Source organism: Eptatretus burgeri, chromosome 15 (assembly GCF_056783735.1).
Source record: "Eptatretus burgeri isolate ZD-2024b chromosome 15, Ebu_testis_v1, whole genome shotgun sequence".
NCBI lineage: Eukaryota > Metazoa > Chordata > Myxini > Myxiniformes > Myxinidae > Eptatretus > Eptatretus burgeri.
In genome coordinates, this window is record NC_140975.1 from 671,861 (window position 1) to 693,169 (window position 21,309).

The 21,309-nt window shown below is 44.1% G+C and overlaps 1 protein-coding gene across 3 annotated transcripts in view; it reads left to right on the forward strand.

The window, feature by feature from the left end:
- The window catches only part of FOXO3 (forkhead box O3), a 42,917-nt gene extending 21,608 nt beyond the window's left edge, over positions 1–21,309 (forward strand). The window contains exons 2-3 of one of the 3 annotated variants that reach the window (XM_085857623.1): positions 18,547–20,131; positions 20,645–21,309. In XM_085857623.1, coding sequence (XP_085713749.1) covers positions 18,547–20,131; positions 20,645–20,811 — 1,752 coding nt within the window. In that variant the 3' untranslated portion in view covers positions 20,812–21,309. Of the gene's footprint in view, positions 1–11,865; positions 12,830–18,546 lie in introns of those variants that run through there. The other 2 variants (XM_085857624.1, XM_085857622.1) reach the window with 2 other exon arrangements.

The window sequence follows — 21,309 nt, forward strand, 5'->3', positions numbered from 1 at the left end:
ACATCAATATTGCTGCGGAATCATGTGACTGATGATAACATCAATTTTTTTTCTGTGAACCATTTTATCCCCAGATGACCTTCAAAAATTTTCATATTGGTTAGATGTAACATTCTACATCCGCAATGACGTCATAACGAAGGCACCTATGTCATAACAAGGACAAATGTGTCCAAGAGCAGCGTCCTAAAGGTTTTGTCGGCTATAAAAAAAAAAATTAAAAAAAAAACAACTTCCGATATTTCGTCACGTGCCTTGATTAAGCCAATACCGAGACCCGTCATAATGCATTTACGTATTTACGAAATAAATAATGTATTTACGAAATTACAATACATTAAATGGAATAATCTTTAACTAGTAACGTGAACTTTTCGAAACTTTAAAGCAAATGTCCGAATATATTTAAAAGTTCATGATAGACGCTCTCAAAAGGCACCCTAAATGCGAGGATGTGTACAAGTGCTTAGTATTTAAGGAGATCCGGATCGTGTATGTAAATGAGCCGAGTCCCAATATAAAGGTTTTGTCTTCACAAGAAGAAGAACAACAACAACAACACCGCCGAGCTCTCTATGAGCAGCGTTCGCGACGCGAGACGCTGATTAAAAAAAAAGAAATCACACTTATTCCCCATGAGGAGTACTTGCTATGTGCCAAGTTTCAATTTTTTTCTTGGTGCAGTTTGAGAGATAGAGGTTTCGTCTCATTTTTTCTCAATCCGACAAGAGCTTGCAGAGAAAAACACCAAAGTTCTGTGTGGACAAACAAACAGAGAGACAAACAAATGAAAAATCTCTCATAGAGCGACAATTGGCAAAACAGAACAAAGTAGAACGGCACTTGGGAGAGCGTATACCTCCGCAAGGCTGAACAGTTTACGTTTTGTATCCCACTTATGGGCTGGATCTGAACCAAAATCTAATTGGCTTGTTCTTGTCACCGAACAAACTCATCCACCTTGTTTTGTCATAATTCATCCACAACTTTTTGAGATATATATATATCATATATATCATACATACATATCTAGTTTTTGGCCCATCTATCAATTTTAGAAATCAGGCCTGTGTTGACCTTTTGACCTTAAAAATGATTGGTGGTTGAATTGACCTGATATGCAAATTCTCTTCAAATTTCAAGTCAACCAGATGGAAATTAAGGAGATCCGGATCGTGTATGTAAATGAGCCAGGTCAGGTCAGGTTCGATCTGTGACCTGCTACAGGTACCATGTAAACCTGTACTAACCTGTTCCATGGTCGGGTTGTCGGCGACTAAACCGTCTCCCCCACCAGGTTTTCTGGTGAGGAGGGTGTTTGGATATGGACACCCAGCAGGATTAAAAACAAAACCTGTCAAAGGGCGGAGGAGCTCCTTGTGAGCCAACGGCCATCCATATCTAGTGCCCAACTGTGTCTGCGGACGTCCTCCTGCAGTTGGGGTCACTTCTTATTAGGAGGTTGGTGGCAGGATTTGCACTCCGGCCACCGTAAAACCCTTCATTCCGCAAAACGCAAAAACGCAAAAAAATCTGAAAACCCACTCAGTGGGAGTACCTCCTGTGCAGCTTCCCTTCGCAGGGCAGCTCACCGGATGACGGGATTGGGGCAAAGCCTTCGGGACCCCCAATCGTTGATAGGAGGGAAACCACGGGGTAACATCCCTGGGTCAGATTGCGGGAGAGTGTGTCGGAGTGGTGCTGAGGTGTCGTCCACCAGACGGCGGTCTCCTTGGGTTAACCTGAGGCGGTCCCTTCGGGTGGGTGCCTGGAATGTCCTATCCCTAAGAGAGGATGATCACCTGTCTCTGTTATCATCTGAGCTCAAGCGTTTGGACATCGGGATTGCAGCTCTCACTCTGAGGTTCGGAGACCGGATTGCGGCGAGATAATGGTGGGTGGTTACACCTACTATTGGTCTGGTCGCTCTGATGGTTACCATACCCAAGGAGTTGCTGTGGCTGTGTCCAATAAGCTGACCCCAATGATAATTGAGGTAACACCGGTCAACGAGCGTATTATGAGATTAAGGATTCGTCACTCCTTAGGTGTCATTTCCCTGGTCTCTGTTTATGCTCCGACTGAGGCGAGTGATCTCACCGTGAAGGATGCATTCTACGCCACACTCGAGTCTGTGGTTGATCAGTGCCCCAGACGAGATACACTTCTAGTCTTGGGGGATTTCAATGCATCGACTGGAACTGATAGGGACGGTTATGAGGTGTGTGTTGGTCCCCATGGGTCAGGAACTATGAACCAGAATAGCACTAAGTTCCTTGACTTTGCAAGAAGTCATGGACTTAGGGTGGCTGGTTCATGGTTTCAGCGCCCACAAGCTCATCGCTGGACTTGGTATTCCAACGCTGGCGGTGTGGCAAAGGAGATTGACCATGTCCTCATTGACGGTCGTTGGAGGATGATCCAGAACTGCAGGGTCTACCGGAGTGCTCAGTTCCTCAATACTGACCACAGGCTTGTTGTAGCAACTCTAAAGCTGCACCTTAAATCCTGGAGAATGGTACCATCCCAGCCGTGGCTGGATGTTGCCAAGCTCAGGGATGAGAGAGTAGCTGAGGAGTTTGCAAACAGGCTGAGTGGACACTTGCTGGGTCTGGGTGCTTTGGGGGTCCTGAAGAGTTGTGGAGCGCCTTCAAGACCACCGTCCTTGATGTTGCCGGTGGATGCCTTGGAGCTCACCGCAGGGCAAAGAAGAATTTTGTCTCTCAAGGGACACTGGATACCATTGACCAGAGTCGCAGGGCCAGGCTGAATGGCAGAGCTGAGCTGTTCAGGGAGCTGAGGCGTAAAACTGTACGTGCACTGAGGGTGGACAAGGAGGCCTATGTGCGAGGAATCTGTGAGGGGGTAGAGCATCACCTGTGGACAGGTGATTCTCGTCCCGCTTACAGGGGAATTCGCGCATTACGTTCATCCAAGCCCATCCCTCGGAGCACTACAGTTCGAGCAGAGAGTGGTAGGCTCTTGACAGAGGAGTCTGAAGTGAAGGCCCGCTGGGCCGGTTACTTTGAGCGGTTGTACCAGGCTGATCCCCCAACTGTCGAGTTGGACGTCAAGGGTGTTACAATCCCTGTTGCTGACCCTCGAATCAACTGTGGTCCACCTACGCTTGTGGAAACACGGGCTGCGGTGAACCAGTTGAAACGGGGCAAAGCTCCAGGGATCTGTGGCATCCATGCCGAACTTCTCAAGGCTGGTGGAAATGCTGCACTCGTGTCGTTGCATGCAGTTTTGTGCTCTGCCTGGAACACAGGCATCATCCCAACTGACTGGAAGAGGGGCCTTGTTGTCCCTCTATGGAAAGGGAAGGGTGATCGCCAAGACTGCAACAACTACCGAGGGGTGACGCTGCTCTCAGTGCCGGGCAAGGTCTTTGCTCGGATAATTCTCGATAGGGTTCGCCATCATCTGCTTGAGCACCAGCATCCAGAGCAGTCAGGCTTTACACCAAAGAGGTCAACGATTGACCGTATCCTTGCACTTCGTGTCCTCATCGAACGCAGACGAGAGTTTCGGCAGGGGCTGCTTGCAGCCTATGTTGATCTCTGTAAAGCGTTCGATTCAGTGAATCGGGACGTCCTCTGGAGGATTCTTGGTCTTCGTGGGGTGCCACCAAAACTGATCGATCTGATGTCTGAACTCTACTCTGGTACTGAGAGTGCTGTGAAGTGTGGTGGTACCATCTCTGACTTATTTCCAGTTGTTACTGGAGTTCGTCAGGGATGTGTACTTGCTCCCACACTTTTCAGCACTTGTATGGACTGGATTCTAGGGAGGATGTCGGAGAGATCAAGTTGCGGTGCGTCATTTGGGAATGTCAAGATCTCGGACCTTGACTTTGCAGATGATGCAGTCATCTTTGCGGAGACTTTAGACATCCTCTTGGGGGCCCTCGAGGTGCTGAATGAGGAGTCGGAGCCGTTGGGATTACGGGTTTCTTGGGTCAAAACTAAGATCCAGGCTTTCGGTGACATCTTGGATGCTGCTGTCCTGTCTGTGTCTGTTTGTGGTGAGGATGTTGAGGTCATGGAGAGATTCACTTACCTTGGCAGTGATATTCATGTCTCTGCTGGCTGCGAGTCAGAGGTCAATAGACGTCTGGGTCGGGCCTGGGGAGTCATGGACTCACTGGATCATGGGGTGTGGCGCTGCCGGTACCTGTGCGGGAGGACGAAAGTCCGAGTCTTCAGGTCCTTGGTACTTCCAGTCTTGCTCTATGGGTGCGAGACTTGGACTCTGACCAAGGATCTGAGACGGAGACTTAATTCCTTTGGTACCAGGTCTCTTCGGAGAATCCTTGGCTATCGCTGGTCGGATTTTGTGTCCAACGAGCGGTTGCTGAGAGAGACTCGGATGAGATTTGTTACCTGCATAGTCCGTGAGCGTCAGTTGCGGCTGTATGGACATGTGGCTCGTTTTCCTGACTCTGATCCTGCTCACCAGATTCTCTCAGCGAGGGAGTCTCATGAGTGGAGGAGGCCAGTGGGTCGACCACGTGCCTCATGGTTGCAACAGGTTGACCATCATCTCAAGGAGATGGGGATGGGCCTGGCATCTGCCTGGGGGATGGCCAGACGGAGGCCCCTGGAGTACCGGCGGAAAGTGGATGCAGCGACGTGCTGTTCTGGCACATGCTCCCATACCTGACCTGAGATGGAAATTGACAATCTTTTTGGCCATCTATCTATCAATTTTAGAAATTTGGCCCATGTTGACCTTTTGGCCGATATTGACCGCAAAATGAAGAGGTGGTTGAATTCAATGACCTGAGGGCACATGCTCTTCAGATTTCAAGTTAATCGGACTGAAATTGAGGATTTTAGAAATTCGGCCTATGTTGACATTTTTGGTCTATGTTGACCTTTTGGCCTATGTTGACCTCAACATTAATAGGTGGTTGAATTTAGTGACCTCACATGCAAATGCTCCTCAAACTTGAAGTCAATCAGATGAAAATTGAGGACTTTAGAATTTTTAAAAAGTTGTTGACCTTTGGCCGATGATGACCTTTTGACCTTTTGACCTCAAAAATAAATAGTATTGTTGCGGATTCGCGCCCGCCGGCGTGTGGACGGCCACGTAACTCGAATCGCGGCACGTCGCCCACCGGACGGACAATCCCGTCGTGACCCTCTCGGACTAACGCCAGGAACTAGTCACAGGTGGGCCTTTCGGCCTCACCACGATCGTGCCAATCGGCCCCCCGCGTGGGATAGGGTTGCTCGCCAAATTCGACCTACCTAAGTACCCACACGGAGGGTAGACCGGGCGATCGCACCTCGCCGCAGGTCGACTTCGGACACGGGCCACTTTAAGCGACCCGTTCCGTACTATCGGGATAACCGAGCGGTGTTATCGTCAACCTGGACGGTTCGATTAATTATCGGGCGTTTTAGCCCATGACCAACCCTTTACGTGAAGTAAGATGGAGATTCAATTAGAGAAAAGACGAAGCGAAACGGGAGAAGCAGTTCAACATAGAGCACATTTATTTCGCGATGGCACACGCATAGCACACATATACAATTATACACAAAAAGCAAATGTAAAAGAAGAAGAAACACACAATAATGCACAAAAAGCAAATGTAAAAGCAAAACACAATGCAGATCTACCACCGACTACCGAGCACACGGCAACACTTATACAGTTTTACTTCACAGATGGCGCCAACAACACATATACTCAAAGCAAAAGAAAAAGGGACCACCCTCCACGATGAGGGGGGCAGACGGGCCTGGGGCCGAGACCGCGTCGAGCCTACCCGTCTGGTGATGAGCCGCAAAATGGCGCTGGCGTCCCGACTCCGTGGGCCTCGCGGACAGTGTCTGGAATGGGGTGGGAACGGGGCCCCCTTCTCGGACTATCTCAGCGCGGGGGGGGAAACAGGAGGGGGTTGTTGATGCTCGGGGGGATGAGGATATCTCGCTGGTTCGGGTCCCGCGACGAGCGTCTCCACCGCGACCTCGGTCGCGTTATCGGCCTCCCCTCTCCGCAGCTCCCCGACTCTGACACGAGCGCCCCCTCGACTGCCTTCGCCGCCGCCACCTCTCCAACTCTCCCACTCTCCACAGCTCCGTCCAACTGCTTTCTCCGACTCTTCTCTTGACTGGCTCTTCCCAACTCAACTCCTTCGACTCTTCCCAACTCAACTCCGACTCTTCCCAACTCCACTCCTGACTGACTTTTTGGCGAGCGAACGCGGCCCTTTATAGCCCCCGTGGCTTCGCTCCTTCACCTTTGACCCCTTACCTCTGGCTGGCTCCCCATTGGACAGAGGAAAAGTGGGCGTGAATGCTTTTTGATCCATGAATCTGCATATTGCTATATTACTCCGATGCACCTGGAGGCGGGGCCAAATCGCCCAATGCTCGCTGATAGGACGGAACAGAAGTGGGCGTGAGTCGTTTTTGATCCGATTTCTTCGGAAAGGCTGGTGTTTCTGCACCCGCTGCTCAGTGCGCGCCCTGCACGAGTCCAGTATCGGTGCCCACAAGCGGCGCGGGAATGACGGTGATGCGATGGTTGCGAGAGCGAGATGTGACGGTAAAGGTCGTGGCTGTTGTTGTGAAGCGGCGTTGCGGTTGGTGGTTGTTGTGTGATGGCTGTTGAGACGTGGTTGGTGGTGGTTGTGATGGTAGTAATGGCGGCTGGTCCAAAATAAAGATAGTAAAAGAAAAATGGCTATCTGGAGGGGTCGCAGCCCGCATGAATGACATTTATTCCCTCTAAACAACGGGTTTGGGCCTAACTACACATATACTTACAGAGATATCTCACCTAAGGGACCTGAATGGTGGTTTGCGAATTTCGTCAACCACAACAGTATTCTGTCGGACCATCAACTTTGGCATTTGGTTAAGTTTTATGAAAATTGGTTTAAAATTCTGACGTGTAGGTGATTAAAGGTGAGTGGACAGGGAAACAAAAACGGAAGCGATCAACATACTTGTGAAATATTTTTTTTTGGCCAAGTAACAAACAAACAAACAAACAAAGAAGCAGTCATAGACTGGTACTTATGAAATCGTCAACTTGACCTCTGACCTTGTCTAATAAAAGCTGTCTCTGGAGAAGGTAGCGACGCAAACCAGAAGTTTCTACGATGATTCTGTACGAAACCATCAAAAATCGTAACGTCGACCGAAGCAAAAATCTCCATTTCTCCACGCAATTATTTAATATTATTTTATCAAAGTCACAAAACCGTAATATTCGTAACAAATGCGTCGAGTGAAATATTTTTTATACAATCTTAAAACGTCTCCAAAACATCCGATTTTTACCAGAATTTTGACAACCCAGTTTTGTGCATTCTAAGCGATCGCAAAAACTGAAGACAAAATTAAAATCGAAGTTAAAACTAACTCGAAACGTCGAGCGAAGCAAAAATCTCCATTTCTCCACGCAATTATTTAATATTATTTTATCAAAGTCACAAAACCATAATATTCGGCCATCCTCCAACAATCTTTACATAATCCGACGGCTCAGCGAGTCAGGCATGCGACGATAACCTTTATTGGGATAAAAAATGACTTTTAAACATCATCTTTATCGAAAACACCTTCAGCGCGCACACGGAAAACCTTAACGTGACTCAACGACGCGTCTGCTCGAGCGCACTGCATCACGTGACGACCCGTGACGCGCGAGTGAAATATTTTTATACAATCTTAAAACGTCTCCAAAACATCTGATTTTTACCAGAATTTCGACAACCAAGTTTTATGTTTCCTAAGCGATCGCAAAAACCGAAGACAAAATTAAAAATCGAAGTTAAAATGAACTCGTAACGTCGAGCGAAGCAAAAATACTCCATTTCTCCACATGAATTTATGGAATTATGTTTGACCTCACTGACCTTGACCTTTGACCGATTTTGACCAAAATCTAATCAGCGCTAGCCATCACCCTCCTGAATCACGTGGTGTAATTTGACATTGGTAGCTTCTTCCGTTCTCGAGTTATCGTGCCTACAAACACACAAACAAACAAACGGAAACGGAAGTCATCAATCTTCCTCTTCTTCTTCTTTCGGCTGCTCCCATTAAGGGTCGCCACAGCGGATCATCCGTATGATCCGCATAGTGATTTGGCACATGTTTTACGCCGGATGCCCTTCCTGACGCAACCCTGGTCGCCTCTTACGACACAGGGATATGGTACACCTATTTTAACCGGGGTATACACCGGCCCAGTATACTGGTACTCATTTCGCCAACCTCGGAAGGATGACAGGCTGAGTCAACCCCCTGGTGTATTAATTCAGTGGCCCAACGGGGCTTGAACTCAGGACCTTTTGGATCCCAAGCCGCTGCCCTAACCACTGCGCCAACACCAGGATATCAAACGGAAGTCATCAATATACTTACGAAATCTTTAGATTTCGTAAGTAACAAACGGACCCAAATGTAATTCCCTCTCCTTCAGCGAGGGTAATACGCTTGCTATTGCTTGCCAAGCCAGTCGTTCCTCATCAACCGTTTCGTTGGAATGCTTAAGCCTCTTGACGAGCACTCCACAAGTTGATTGGTAATGATAGAGTTGTGTAGTAAGTTCTGTGCGGTCTAACAGGTGTTATGCAGGTAATGATAGAGTTGTGTAGTAAGTTCTGTGCAGTCTTTGCAGGGGAGAGGAGAGAGGAGAGAGGAGAGAGGAGAGAGGAGAGAGGAGAGAGGAGAGAGGAGAGAGGAGAGAGGAGAGAGGAGAGAGGAGAGAGGAGAGAGGAGAGAGGAGAGAGGAGAGAGGAGAGAGGAGAGAGAGAGGAGAGAGGAGAGAGGATGCTTTCATTAACCTTTTACCCTCCAAAAACACACATCAGATGGGCATCATGATGTGTGTGTGTGTGTGTGTGTGTGTGTGTGTGTGTGTGTGTGTGTGTGTGTGTGTGTGTGTGTGTGTGTGTGTGTGTGTGTGTGTGTGTGTGTGTGTGTGTGTGTGGTAGAGTGTGCCATTGGCTTGGTGGACCACAGAGCACGTTTCGCTTGTTTGTGTTACAATTACGTTTAATAGTGTTTGACAGCATCGCTACACGTCCATCTTGGGCCAGTTAAGCCGTTGATTGTCTCTGTAATTGCCCACGGACAGCGTCTGTCTGAGGCTGTGGGTGGATGATGGAAACCTCAGGGAGCAGGTGCAGCACTCCCACGTCTGACCATTAGACACATATACACACACACACACACACACACACACACACACACACACACACACACACACACACACACACACACACACACACACACACACACACACACACACACACACTTTATCCATCCTGAGTGTGTCAACCACAACGAATCTTAATTACTCTCATCATTCATTCATACACTTATCACTCACGCAAGCTCATTCACTTATACACTCATCAATCATCATTGTATCACACACTCCATTTTCTCACCCCTGAATGTTTTCGAATTGCTGAATCACTCAATATTCATCGCAGTCATGTATATATTCAATTCCTCATTAATTCACTTAGAGCTGTTTTGGCTCGTCACACTCCCTCCCAGGCTGATCAATCCTGCAAACGGTGCACTCGCTCGTTGCACTCTCGCATATTCAATTCTTTATTAATTCACTTTGAGGTATCTAGGTTCGCTGAACTCACTCCCAGGCTGATCACTCCTGTAAACGGTGCACTCGCCTGTCACACTCGCTCGTCACATTCACGCGCAATCACTCATATGTTCAATTTCTTATTAATTCACTTAGAGCTGTCTCGCCTCAATCGTTGCACTCGCTTCCAGTCTAATAATAGCACAGATTTTGATTGGCCTAATGAGTAATGGCCTCTTCCTGCGTCGAAGTTCCTTGTAAGGGAACTCACATTATTATAAAATCCGACCCACCTCTCCGACACTCCACTCCACTCCCTCCATCTCCTGCCCTCCACTCCCCCACACCCTCTCCGCTCCACTCCTCCCACCCCGGTTGAGAATTATTTCCTTATTTGTCCCTGGGTGCAAAACAGGCACAGCACACCGCTTGACACATCATAAACACACAGTGTGACATCATAACCGCGGCACAAACACCATTGTCGAGGTTGCTGACCCTGGGTCGGCTGAACCCGGATCTGCTGCTCTCACAAACACCCTCCATTGTTTAACTTGACTACAGGATGGGGCTGTGCTTTGTTTCTTTTGCTCCCTTTAGTGCCAGAGAACCTTTTGCTTGTTTTTTCTGCTTTCAAAGCTCTCCTAATCTCGGGCTGACAGGATGGCCTTAACTCTGGAGGTACGCACACTCCCCTCAAAGCTATCTCGCCTGGGTTCGAATCCCTCCCCAGCTATATAAATTGTCATTCCAGTCTTTCATAGGCAAGGTGAGGCATCAATGTGTGTGCTGTACCTCGGATGGACGTTAAACGGCCTGCCCGTCTGCCAGCATTCGTTGGTGGACGTCAAACACTCCATGGTGTCCTTCGTGGAAAGTAGGTGAGCTAGCACCAGCACCCTGAACAAATTCCAAATTCCTACCCCAACTAGTCGAATGTCAGGCTAAGCTTGCCGGTTCGTGAAGACTCGGGCCAAGCTTCCCCCAACTGACCCCACATGAAAGGTGGGATAACGATGGCCGTTAAAGAGGGAAGAAGAAGAAGGCTCTCATTCTATATATTATGTACCGTACCTTGCAGACGTCACGTCGGTTTTCTGGCACTGCGTTTTCCTAAAACCACCAATTACATGACAAAGTGTCATGAAAATCTGTCATTCCTCGTCCTCGAACTGTCTTCACAGAAACACAATGATGCTTAGAAATGCAACGAATCCTGTCCATTCATTATCCGTTTACCTGTACCATACCTCCCCATTCATAATCTGCTTACCTGTTTACGGTACCTCCCCATTGATAATCTGTTTACCTGTCCTGTATATTGTTTTTTTTCCCCCATCTTTCAATAGTGAAAATTCCAGGATCCGGATCTTTAGCAAAATCTAATCAATTCATCTGTGTCACACACCCAACTCGTCCATCAAATTTCATCCAAATCCGTTCTCAGCTTTGAGATATCCTGCTCACAGACAGACATCAAATTTGTTATTTTAATATGGTAAACAAGACTTTTAACAATTACTAAAACAACAGAAACAAGACTTTTAATAATGACGTAAACAATGGTAAACAAGACTTTTAGCAATGACGAAAACAGTAAACAAAACTTTTAATAATGATTAAAACAACGGTAAACATGACGAGTAGCAATGACTAAAACAACAGTAAACAAGACTAACAATGACTAAAACAATAGTAAGACTTTCAACAATGACGAAAAATGCTAAACAAGACTATTAACAATGACTAAAACAATGGAAAACAAGACTTTTAACAAAGATTGAAACAACGGTAAGCAAGACGTTTAACAATGATTAAAACAGCGGTAAACAACACTTTTAACAATGATTAAAACAGCAGCAAACAAAACTTTTAACATTGACTAAAACAAAAGCAAACAAGCCTTTTAACAATGACTAAAACAATGGTAAATAAGACTTTCAATAATGACTAAAACAATAGCAAACAACACTATTAACAATGACTAAAACAACAGTAAACAAGACTTTTAAACAATGACTAAAACAAGCATAAACAAGACTTTTTGACAATGACTAAAACAATGCTAAACAAGACTTAAAACAGCGGTAAACAAGACTATTAGCAATGACTAAAGCAGAAAACAAGACTTTTAACAATGACTAAAACATTAGTAAACAAGATTTTTAACAATGACTAAAACAAGAGTAAACAAAACCTTTAAGAATGATTAAAACAATGGTAAATAAGACTTTTAACAATGATGCAAACAACAGTCAATAAGACATTTAACAATAACTAAAACAGTACTAAAGACTTTTAAGAATGACTAAAACAATGGAAAACAAGACTTTTAATAATGACAAAAACAAGTCAATAAGACGTTTAACAATAACTAAAACAGCACTAAACAAGACTTTTAACAATGACTAAAACAATGGAAACAAGACTTTTAACAATGATTGAAACAACGGTAAGCAAGACGTTTAACAATGACTAAAACAGCGGAAAACAAGACTTTTAACAATGACTAAAACAACAGCAAACAAAACTTAAAAATGATTAAAACAACGGCAGACAAGATGATTATCAATGACTAAAACAACAGTAAACAAGACTTTTAACATTGACTAAAACAATAGTAAACAGGCCTTTTAACAATGACTAAATTAACGGTAAATAAGACTTTTAACAATGACTAAAACAATGGTAAATAAGACTTTTTTTAACAGTGACTAAAATAATAGCAAACAACACTATTAACAATGACTAAAACAACAGTAAACAACACTATTACCAATGACTAAAAAAAGGGTAAGCAAGACTTTCAACAATGAGTAAAAAAAACGATAAGAAAAAGAGCAATCCGAGATTGCAGACCATCACCAGGACTTGTTTTGTGTGGTACTTGTGTAGTTTTGTGTCGTGTATTTCATGTGGTGTTTGGGTAATGGCATGTTACGTAATTAATAAGAGATGCAACTCGAACTGCCACTTTATAACTGCCGGCAGTGATGGTGGGGGGACTTTATAACTGCTGGCGGGACCAAGACGTCCCGCTTTGATGTAAACCACCTTTGATTGGACTCCTAACCCTGACCCATGACGTTTTTACCTCTGCCACCGAAGGTGAAGGAGGTTATGTTTTCACCCCTTTCTGTCTGTTTGTTTGTGTGTATACAGGATATCTCAAAAAGTTGTGGACGGATCCGGATGAAATTTGGTGGACAGGTTCGGTGTGTGACGAGGACTAACTGATTAGATTTTGGTAAAGATCTGCATCCAACGACGAGAATTTTAAAGTGATTCTTCACCATTGAGAGATAGGGCTCAAAAACGATATATTGCACGATATTTCAAAAATGTATTGGGCCAGATAGGTTCTCGTGAATCAGGCATTACAGGGCGGAGGCAGGGCCGGATAAAGACCTTTAGAGGCCCAAAGCACTGAAAAGATTATGGTACCCCCATATGTAATCCAAAATATAAACAATACTAAACTGTAAAATAAAATTTTCTTTTTCGAAATGAAAAAAAAATAAAAAAAACACAGTAAGGTTTATTTACAGTAAACGCTACGGCATCAGTATTACATTGCATAAAAAAGTGTAAAAAAAAAAAATTCTTGTATATGTATTTTTTTTTTCATTTATTGTGGGGCCCCCTTTTTGTGGGCCCTGGTTCAGCTGCAAAATTTGCACTATGGTCCATTGTAAATCCAGCACTGGAAAAAAAAAAAACTCTGTGGGGCCCCTCTTCCCTTGAGGCCCTAAGCACGTGCTTATTTTGCTTAATGGTTAATCCAGGGCTGGGCGGAGGTATACGTATGCTCTACTGAGTGCCCTTCTAGTTTTGTTATTATTCAATTGAATTTACAATGGGATTAAAATAAATTTAATTCAAATTAGATTTTGAAAAAAAATCTGTTTCGTTCTGTTCAGCCATTTCAGAGAAGAAGATTTTTGAAAAAAAAACAAAAAACAATATGGCTGCCAAATCACATGACCGATGACGTCATCAAATTTTTTTTAGACAATTTTCTCTCTCGATCAGTGCTTCTCAAACTATCTGATGTGGCAGACCGGCAGTTTTTTTCCCAATGTGCCAGGGACCGGTACCATATTATTATTTGTTTATGATCCGAGAAAATATTGTTTGAACATCCGTAGTAATATTAATTTATACCGGAAAAATATTAAAATATAATAAAAGTTGACACATTTTTTAATATATATTTTGTATTATATAAATATAGACTTCTCTCTCGTATTTTGAATTTGTCGGCTTAAATATATTATTTTTCAAGATTTTATACATTACATGTTATATATTATGATAATGTGAAACTGGAAACGCGCCACGGACCGGCAGTCAATGACTCGCGTACCGGCACCGGTCCGCTTACCACCACTTTGAGTAGCACTGCTCTAGATGACTCTCAATTTTGCATTCAGATGGAGCATGTAGCATTCTGTAGATGATCAGATGTAGCATTCTCCATCTGCAGTTATGATGTCATAATTAAGGCACCTGTAACATCATGAAAAATCACACTCATTCCCCATGAGGAGTCCTTGCCATGTGCCAAGTTTCAATTTTTCTCCTTGGTGCGGTTTCTGAGATACAGAGGTCCAAAGATTTTCAGTTTTTCCAACATGGATGCCAAACCACGTGACCTATGACGTCATATTTATCATTAAAACATTCTAAATGAGTCGTCGCTCCTATGGTGAAAATTTTGTCTTGATCCGATAAGTGGTTGCGGAGAAAAACACTAAAGTTCTGTGCGGACAAACAAACAAACAGACAGACAGACAGACAGACAAACACAAAATGAAAAATCACTTGTAGAGTGACAACTTGGCAAAACAGCACAAAGTAGAACGGCATACCTCTGCTAGGTGGAACAGTTCATGTTTTGTATCCCACTGATGGGCTGGGTCTGAACCACAATCCAATCCACTTGTTCTTGTCACCTATCCAACTAATCTACCTTGTTTTGTCATAACTTGTCCACAACTGTTTGAGATATCGTGATATATTTAGTTTTTGGGCCTATCTATCAATTTTAGAAATTCGGCCTGTGTTGACCTTTTGACCTTAAAATTAATTGATAGTTGTGACCTGACATGAAAATCCTTTTGAAATTGCAAGTCAATTGGATGAAAATTGAGGAGTTTAGAACATTTGGCCCAAATTGGCCTTTTGGCCTATCTTGATCTTTTGGCCTATGTTTACCTCAAAATTAATAGGTAGTTGAATTAAGTGACCTGATATGCAAATCCTGTTCAAATTTCAAGTCAATGGGATGAAAATTGAGGATTTTAGAAATCTCACCTAAGTTGTTGACCTTTTCACCTCAAAAACAATCAGCGTCTTCCTCGTGACAAGCTCTACCATGTGGTGAAGTTCCATGAAGATCGGTTTAAAATTGTGACCTGTAGGTGATAGACAAACAGACAAGCCGGTAGGCGGACATGGGTAGTCGACGACCCAATAGAACCTGACGTGATGGGCCCATTTGATGGGGGAATGACCTGAGGATTAAGCACAAGAACATTCATGATTCTAGCTTCAAGGGTTAATGCTGCAGATTGTTTTTTCGTTAAAATACCCCCACATTTAGAGGTTTTTTGGCCGTTGCTTGAACGTTGCTATGAACGGCCGTTTTTTGGCCGTTCATACCATGAACCTACCATACCAGTTTCATGTATATCTGACTCATAGTCTCTGAAATATAACGACCTTCGTTTTTTTTTTATTGTTTTCGACCAGGGTTCATTCAAAGTCTATCTTCTCCGACAGTTTTCATAGGATTCGGCTGGAATTTTTTGACAATATGGCCGAATGTACTGCCCACAGTCGCTCGTGGCCCGATTTTTGATTTTCGAAAAAATTAATTTTTTATGATTTTTCAAAAAATTCAAAGTCCCGTTGCTTGGCAACGGTGGTGTCCATAACAACGGTTCTCGTTTGCACACGGTCATGGTATGAACCTACCCACCAAGTTTCATCGAAATCGCCATTGTATTAACGGAGCACTGGACCGAAGACAGACAGACAGACAAACATATCGATGGAAAAGCTGATAAGGGTAGAACAAATTTCAAAATTTTTTTTTTTTTGGACTGGATCGACTACCCAACATATCGACGGCAAAACTGATAATAAGGGTAGAACAAATTTCCACATTTAAAAAAAAAAATTCGACTGGATCGACTACCCAACAGACAAATATATCGATGGAAATACTGATAATAAGGGTAGATCAAATTTCAAAAACTTTTTTTTTGAAAAATTTTTTTTTTTTTTCGACTGGATCGACTACCCAACAGAATAACAAAATCGTTATCAGAGAAGAGAAGGTTGTGTCTGTCTGTAACAGAACCTGGAACCGTGAGCCCCTGAACCCAACATGGTGGAATATTCCTGTATTCCCTGATATCCCATGACTTGAATCTAAACTACTTGTGTCCAGTTTTTTACGCCTCCAGTGATGAAGTCGCCGGTGCCATTACGTTTTCAGTTTCCCCATCCATCTGTACATACGTACGTACATCCTTGCGAATTTTCCCTCTTTTCTCTGCAACCGCTTATTCCAGACATTAAATTTCCACCATAGATGCGATTTCTCATGCAGAATTTTTCATGATAATTATGACATCATGGGTCACTTGGGGTGACAACTATGTTGGAAAAACGGGAAAACTTTGGACCTCTATCTCCTAAACTGCACCATGGAAAAATTGAAACTTGGCATCTGGCAATTACTCTGCATGGGGAATAAGTGTGATTTGACTATGACGTCATCGTTTAAGCATTATCGTGGTGAAAATTCGACAGGTAAAACGCTGTATCCCATCAGTATGAAAATTTCTGTGGTTCATCTTGAGAAAGATGGGAACACAGAAAAAATGACGTCATCCGCCACGTCATTTGGCAGCCATATTGTTTAAAAAAAAAGGAAAAAAATCTTCCTCTCCAGAACTGCTTTACAGATCGAAGTGAAACTGCACCCAAATTATCGATACGTCTTGCTGAATAGTTTGATAACTATGACGTCAGATGTCACATGGTCTGACAGCCATCTTGAATTTACCTGAAAACCTTCAAAAATCTTCTCCAGAAAAGCTGGACAGATTGAGGGGAAACTTCAGTCATGTTCACCATGAGTTGGGGAAACTGGAGTGATCTATACTAATAAAAGTGTGTGTGTGTGTGTGTGTGTGTGTGTGTGTGTGTGTGTCTCCCCTTCATAATTCCAAAACTATAAAACCTAGCAGGCCATTTTCATGCATACTAAGAAAACTCCAAGGGAGTGCAAGAGTGAAAATTTGGTGTTTGGGTTAATTAAAACACCCCTTTTGAAGATAACGGCCTTATTTAATTAGATCCTTCATCAGGCAATCCACAGCCACCTCGCTCTATGGGGTCTTATGGCGTTTCCTGGGTAACCATGCTGGGGTCCGAAGCCGCCATGTTTTTGGCCTGCTCAACCATGCCTTGACTTGGGACAGGCCACAACTTGGAACAAGCTGTTCATCATCGCTACGAATCGCTGGGGACATTGCAATGCTTATAAATGCCCGGAGACATCAGCGTTCGTTGTTTTATTTCATTTCCGCATGTGCGATCACCGCGAGTATCTCTTCAACTAAGCAGAATTACAAAATGTAAGCTCCAGAATCGAACTTATAAGCAGTAGGTAACGAGACTCCTAGAAAAAGTGTTCACTATTTCAATTCAGACATATGTGACATTTTCGGCATCTCCGAGAGGTGTATGTTGAATATGACGGTTCGTGGGTGATTGCCAATTGCGTGCCAAGGATGCCGTTTCTCATCAACGGTTTGGTGCTCTCCAAGCTGCTTGGTTGTTCGTTTCGAGAAAAAGTTACCGTGCTTTCAATCTCATCAATTTCAATCTCACATCGTACGTTTCTGCCTTCGTTGGATCCCACAGTGCCGTGTGGTCAGTGCCTTGGGAGGAGTTTCATCCGCTGAAAATGTGGAATTTTATTTTTACAGGACATCGCTTTGTTTAACCTTTTGGTGTGATCTCTTTTTGTAATCCACCTCTCACTTCGACATCTATACGTATAAAAAAATATTAAATAATGTTTTTTCTGGAACCGCTTATCCGATCAAAGTGAAATTTACCACGTATCATCTAACGATATAGCTGCATACAGTGTAGAAATTATGTCATAGGTCACGTTGTGTGGCAGCCATTTTGGAAAAAAGAAAAACTTTGGACCTTTGTATCTCCAAAACCACTCTATGAAAAAAATTGAAACTTGGCACATGTGAAGTACAACCCAAGGGAAACAAGTGATTTTTTGATGATGTAATACATGGCTTTGTTATGACATCATAATTGCATATGTCAAACACTATCTGATCAGTATGAATTGTTTTGAGGGTTCTCTTGGGCTAATTTGTAATTGGCAAAAAAAAAAAAAAAAAAATGATGACGTCATCGGTCACATTGTTCGGCAACCATATTGTTTTAAACATAAAACCTTCAAAAATCTTCACTAACAGCTGACACATATCGAGGGGAAACATCACTTACATGTTCCCCAAGCCTTGGGGATACAATGGTGTTCACAAATAATTAATAGGTCGCATTTTCTGGCAGCCATCTTGGTTTGAACGAATTTTAAATAAAAAAAAAAATCTTTCTCTTGAACCGCTTCATCAATCGATGTGAAATGTCACAGTTATGATCTAGTAGACATGTGGAATATATGTTTTAAATTTCAACCTGATCAAATGCATGACCTGGCAGCCAGAATTATTTCATATTTTAAATCTGGCTTCAGAGATTTAAATCAAATGACGTAATAATGTGGGTGGAGGTACATTGGCAACGTCATGATGTCAACAGTTGTCATTCTAGTTTTGAAATATTTGTGTACAGCACTTTATTTTTTAGTGCAGTTCCATGCATGGCAAACACTGATGGTGCGTATTCTCTTGGCAGAACTCGATTCGACACAACTTATCCTTGCACAGCCGTTTCATGAGGGTGCAGAACGAGGGCACAGGCAAGAGCTCATGGTGGGTGGTCAACCCTGATGCCAGCAAGGGTGGGAAGTCTCCGAGGCGTCGTGCGACCTCCATGGAGTCCAACAGCAGCAAGATAGCGAGGAGCCGAGCACGTGCTGTTGCCAAAAAGAAAGCATTACTTGGTGCTGCCGGAATACCGGTAGAACAATCGGGGAGTCCTGGCTGGGGCAGCAGCTCTGCCGCCCTCGGTCCAGATGAGTTTGAAGCCTGGAACGACTTTCGGTCACGTACTGGGTCAAACGCGAGCTCTATCGGTGGACGGCTTTCCCCGATACTGGCTAACTGTGAGCCTGGAGAAGTGTCACCACAGGAGCGGTTGCCACCTCCTGGGCCCTACCCAGCAGTAACTATGTCCTTCCCATCCTCACTTCCCTGCCTTGCAGAAGTGACTGATGCATTGAGCTTGCATGACAAGCTTAGTGAGGAGATGATGGATGATCTACTACAGAGCTTAGACAATGCTGCCTCACCGACACCTATGGCTGGCCATTCTGTGCACTCACTTTCACCATCACTTCTTTCAACATCCCTGGGACCTGGGAGCACAAATGAGCCACTCAATGTGGTTTTATCCCAGGAACTTCCACTTGTGGCCTCTCAGCAGCAAAGTTCGCAGTACTTGGCTTTCCATGGGCTCTCTCAATCACAGATGATACATCCACCTATCCGACCATCTTGTCCAACTACATACCAAACGTCACTTGTTATGACTTCTCTGTCAGTGCCACCAATGTCACTTGAGCGCAACCCCATTGCAGCGTACCGTACTCAATTTGATTCTCAGAAAGTCGATTCTTTTTATAAAAGGCCTTGTCCTGGCTTTTTCTCATCTGAGAGACTTTGCTTTATCCACGGTAGTGACACACAACATTCGGTCTTCTGCACCCAACAACTAGGGCCAGGTGCATTGTCAAGTCAGAATAACTGTCAACTCGATCACAGACAAGAAACCCATTCGGTGCCTCCCCACCCCCTGGAACCACGAACTTCATCTGAACTCTTACACCATAAACATAATAAGCAATCCTCGTTTGCTACTGAGCTAAACTATCGCCAGACTGCTCTCCATTCTCATCTCAACAATTCAAGCCAATGTACTCTCCACCAGAATGTTTCTTCCTCCACTGCTTCTTTTCCTTTCCAGCAGGTTCTTTCTGAGTCTCCCAAGCATACAATCAGATACCAACCAACTTACCGACCACCGACAGCAGATGTCCGGTTTCAATACCCACCTCCCTTCAGGACCTCCACATCCACAGGGTTCGCTCATAGGTTCAGGCCCAGTATGACTCGTAGTGCAACATCAGCTCCCACCCATAACGTTTTTCCTACAATGGGATGTCGTCCGCTGGACCAGCCAACATTTATGGGTAGTACCAACCTACAGTCATGGTCCACACATTCGCAACAGAGTGACACCAACGGGCGACTTCCCAGTGACATCGATCCTGAGATGTTCAATGGAAACCTGGATTATGATGTGGAGTCTTTGATCCAACGTGAGTTGCTGGATGGTGATGGGCTCAACGTGACTTTTGACTGCTTCCCGTTATCGAGTAGCAATTTGACACGTGGAGATGGGAATCTCGGGAGTGGATGTCCGGGTGGTAACAGTCCGGCAGGTAGCTGTGGCGACGGTGAAATTGGTACAAGTACCGAGCAGCCGACCTGTCAGAGTTGGGTGCCAGGTTGAAGGTGATATTACTACAAGTCGTGTTTTTGCCAAAACAGCAAGACCTTACATTACCTCAATAAGCAATATTTCATCTTGGTCGATTCATAAGACAGGGGCTTCACTACAGCAGGAAAGTAATTTCAAACAATCTCGTCCTAACTTGCTATCCTTACCAAATGAGCAGTTCATCGCCAAAGCAGAAATCTGGGACGCATACGGTGCCATAGCTGGTACGAGTGGTGAAAACGTTGCAAATTAAATCTCTAGTAAGTTGTGCTTCAGATTTTAAACAATTTTCCAAAACTGGAACTTATCAAATTGCTTTGTGTTCCAACAGTGATTGATCGTCTTAATGACCCTTGCAGTCTGTGCGTTATGGTTTTCCTCTGCGCATACAAGTACCTCTCGGTGTCCCACTACCGGCATCGTACAGATGATGCGTGGCCATGTTGGCTTTTCTTTGAGAACGACTCCGAGGCCTGGTCGCTTCTTCCCATCCGATGACAATGGAAGCAAACCCAACTCAGCAATCTGTTAAATAGGCAATTTTATTCAAATTCCCATTAATCGTGCACACTGACCCTCTCCTGCTTTGGTTCTCGACCTATCCTATCCTGCACCTGTTCCATTACCTGTTTGAAAACTGTCGACACCAGAAAATGTTGAACTGAACTCAAGTGAACGCTGTGTAGACAGAATTGTTTTGTTGCTTTGGCAATGCAAGCAACCAAATATACAAGTAATATATGAACCGGAAGGGTTTAATGTCATCCGGCCTTGGAAACTTTATTTTTACACTGCAGCAGGAGTATGAAGTGCATTTCAGGATAAAATGTAAACTAACTCGTGCCTTGTGGAGCATCAATTAGCTGCTGCTTTTGAAGCTAGTGATAAAAGTTGTTCAAGAGTTAATCATTTTGAACTCTGCTGCTGAATCTATGGCTAATGGTCTGTCCAACCGACGATGAACGGGGGAATAAAGTGTAATTTCCCAGTGGATGA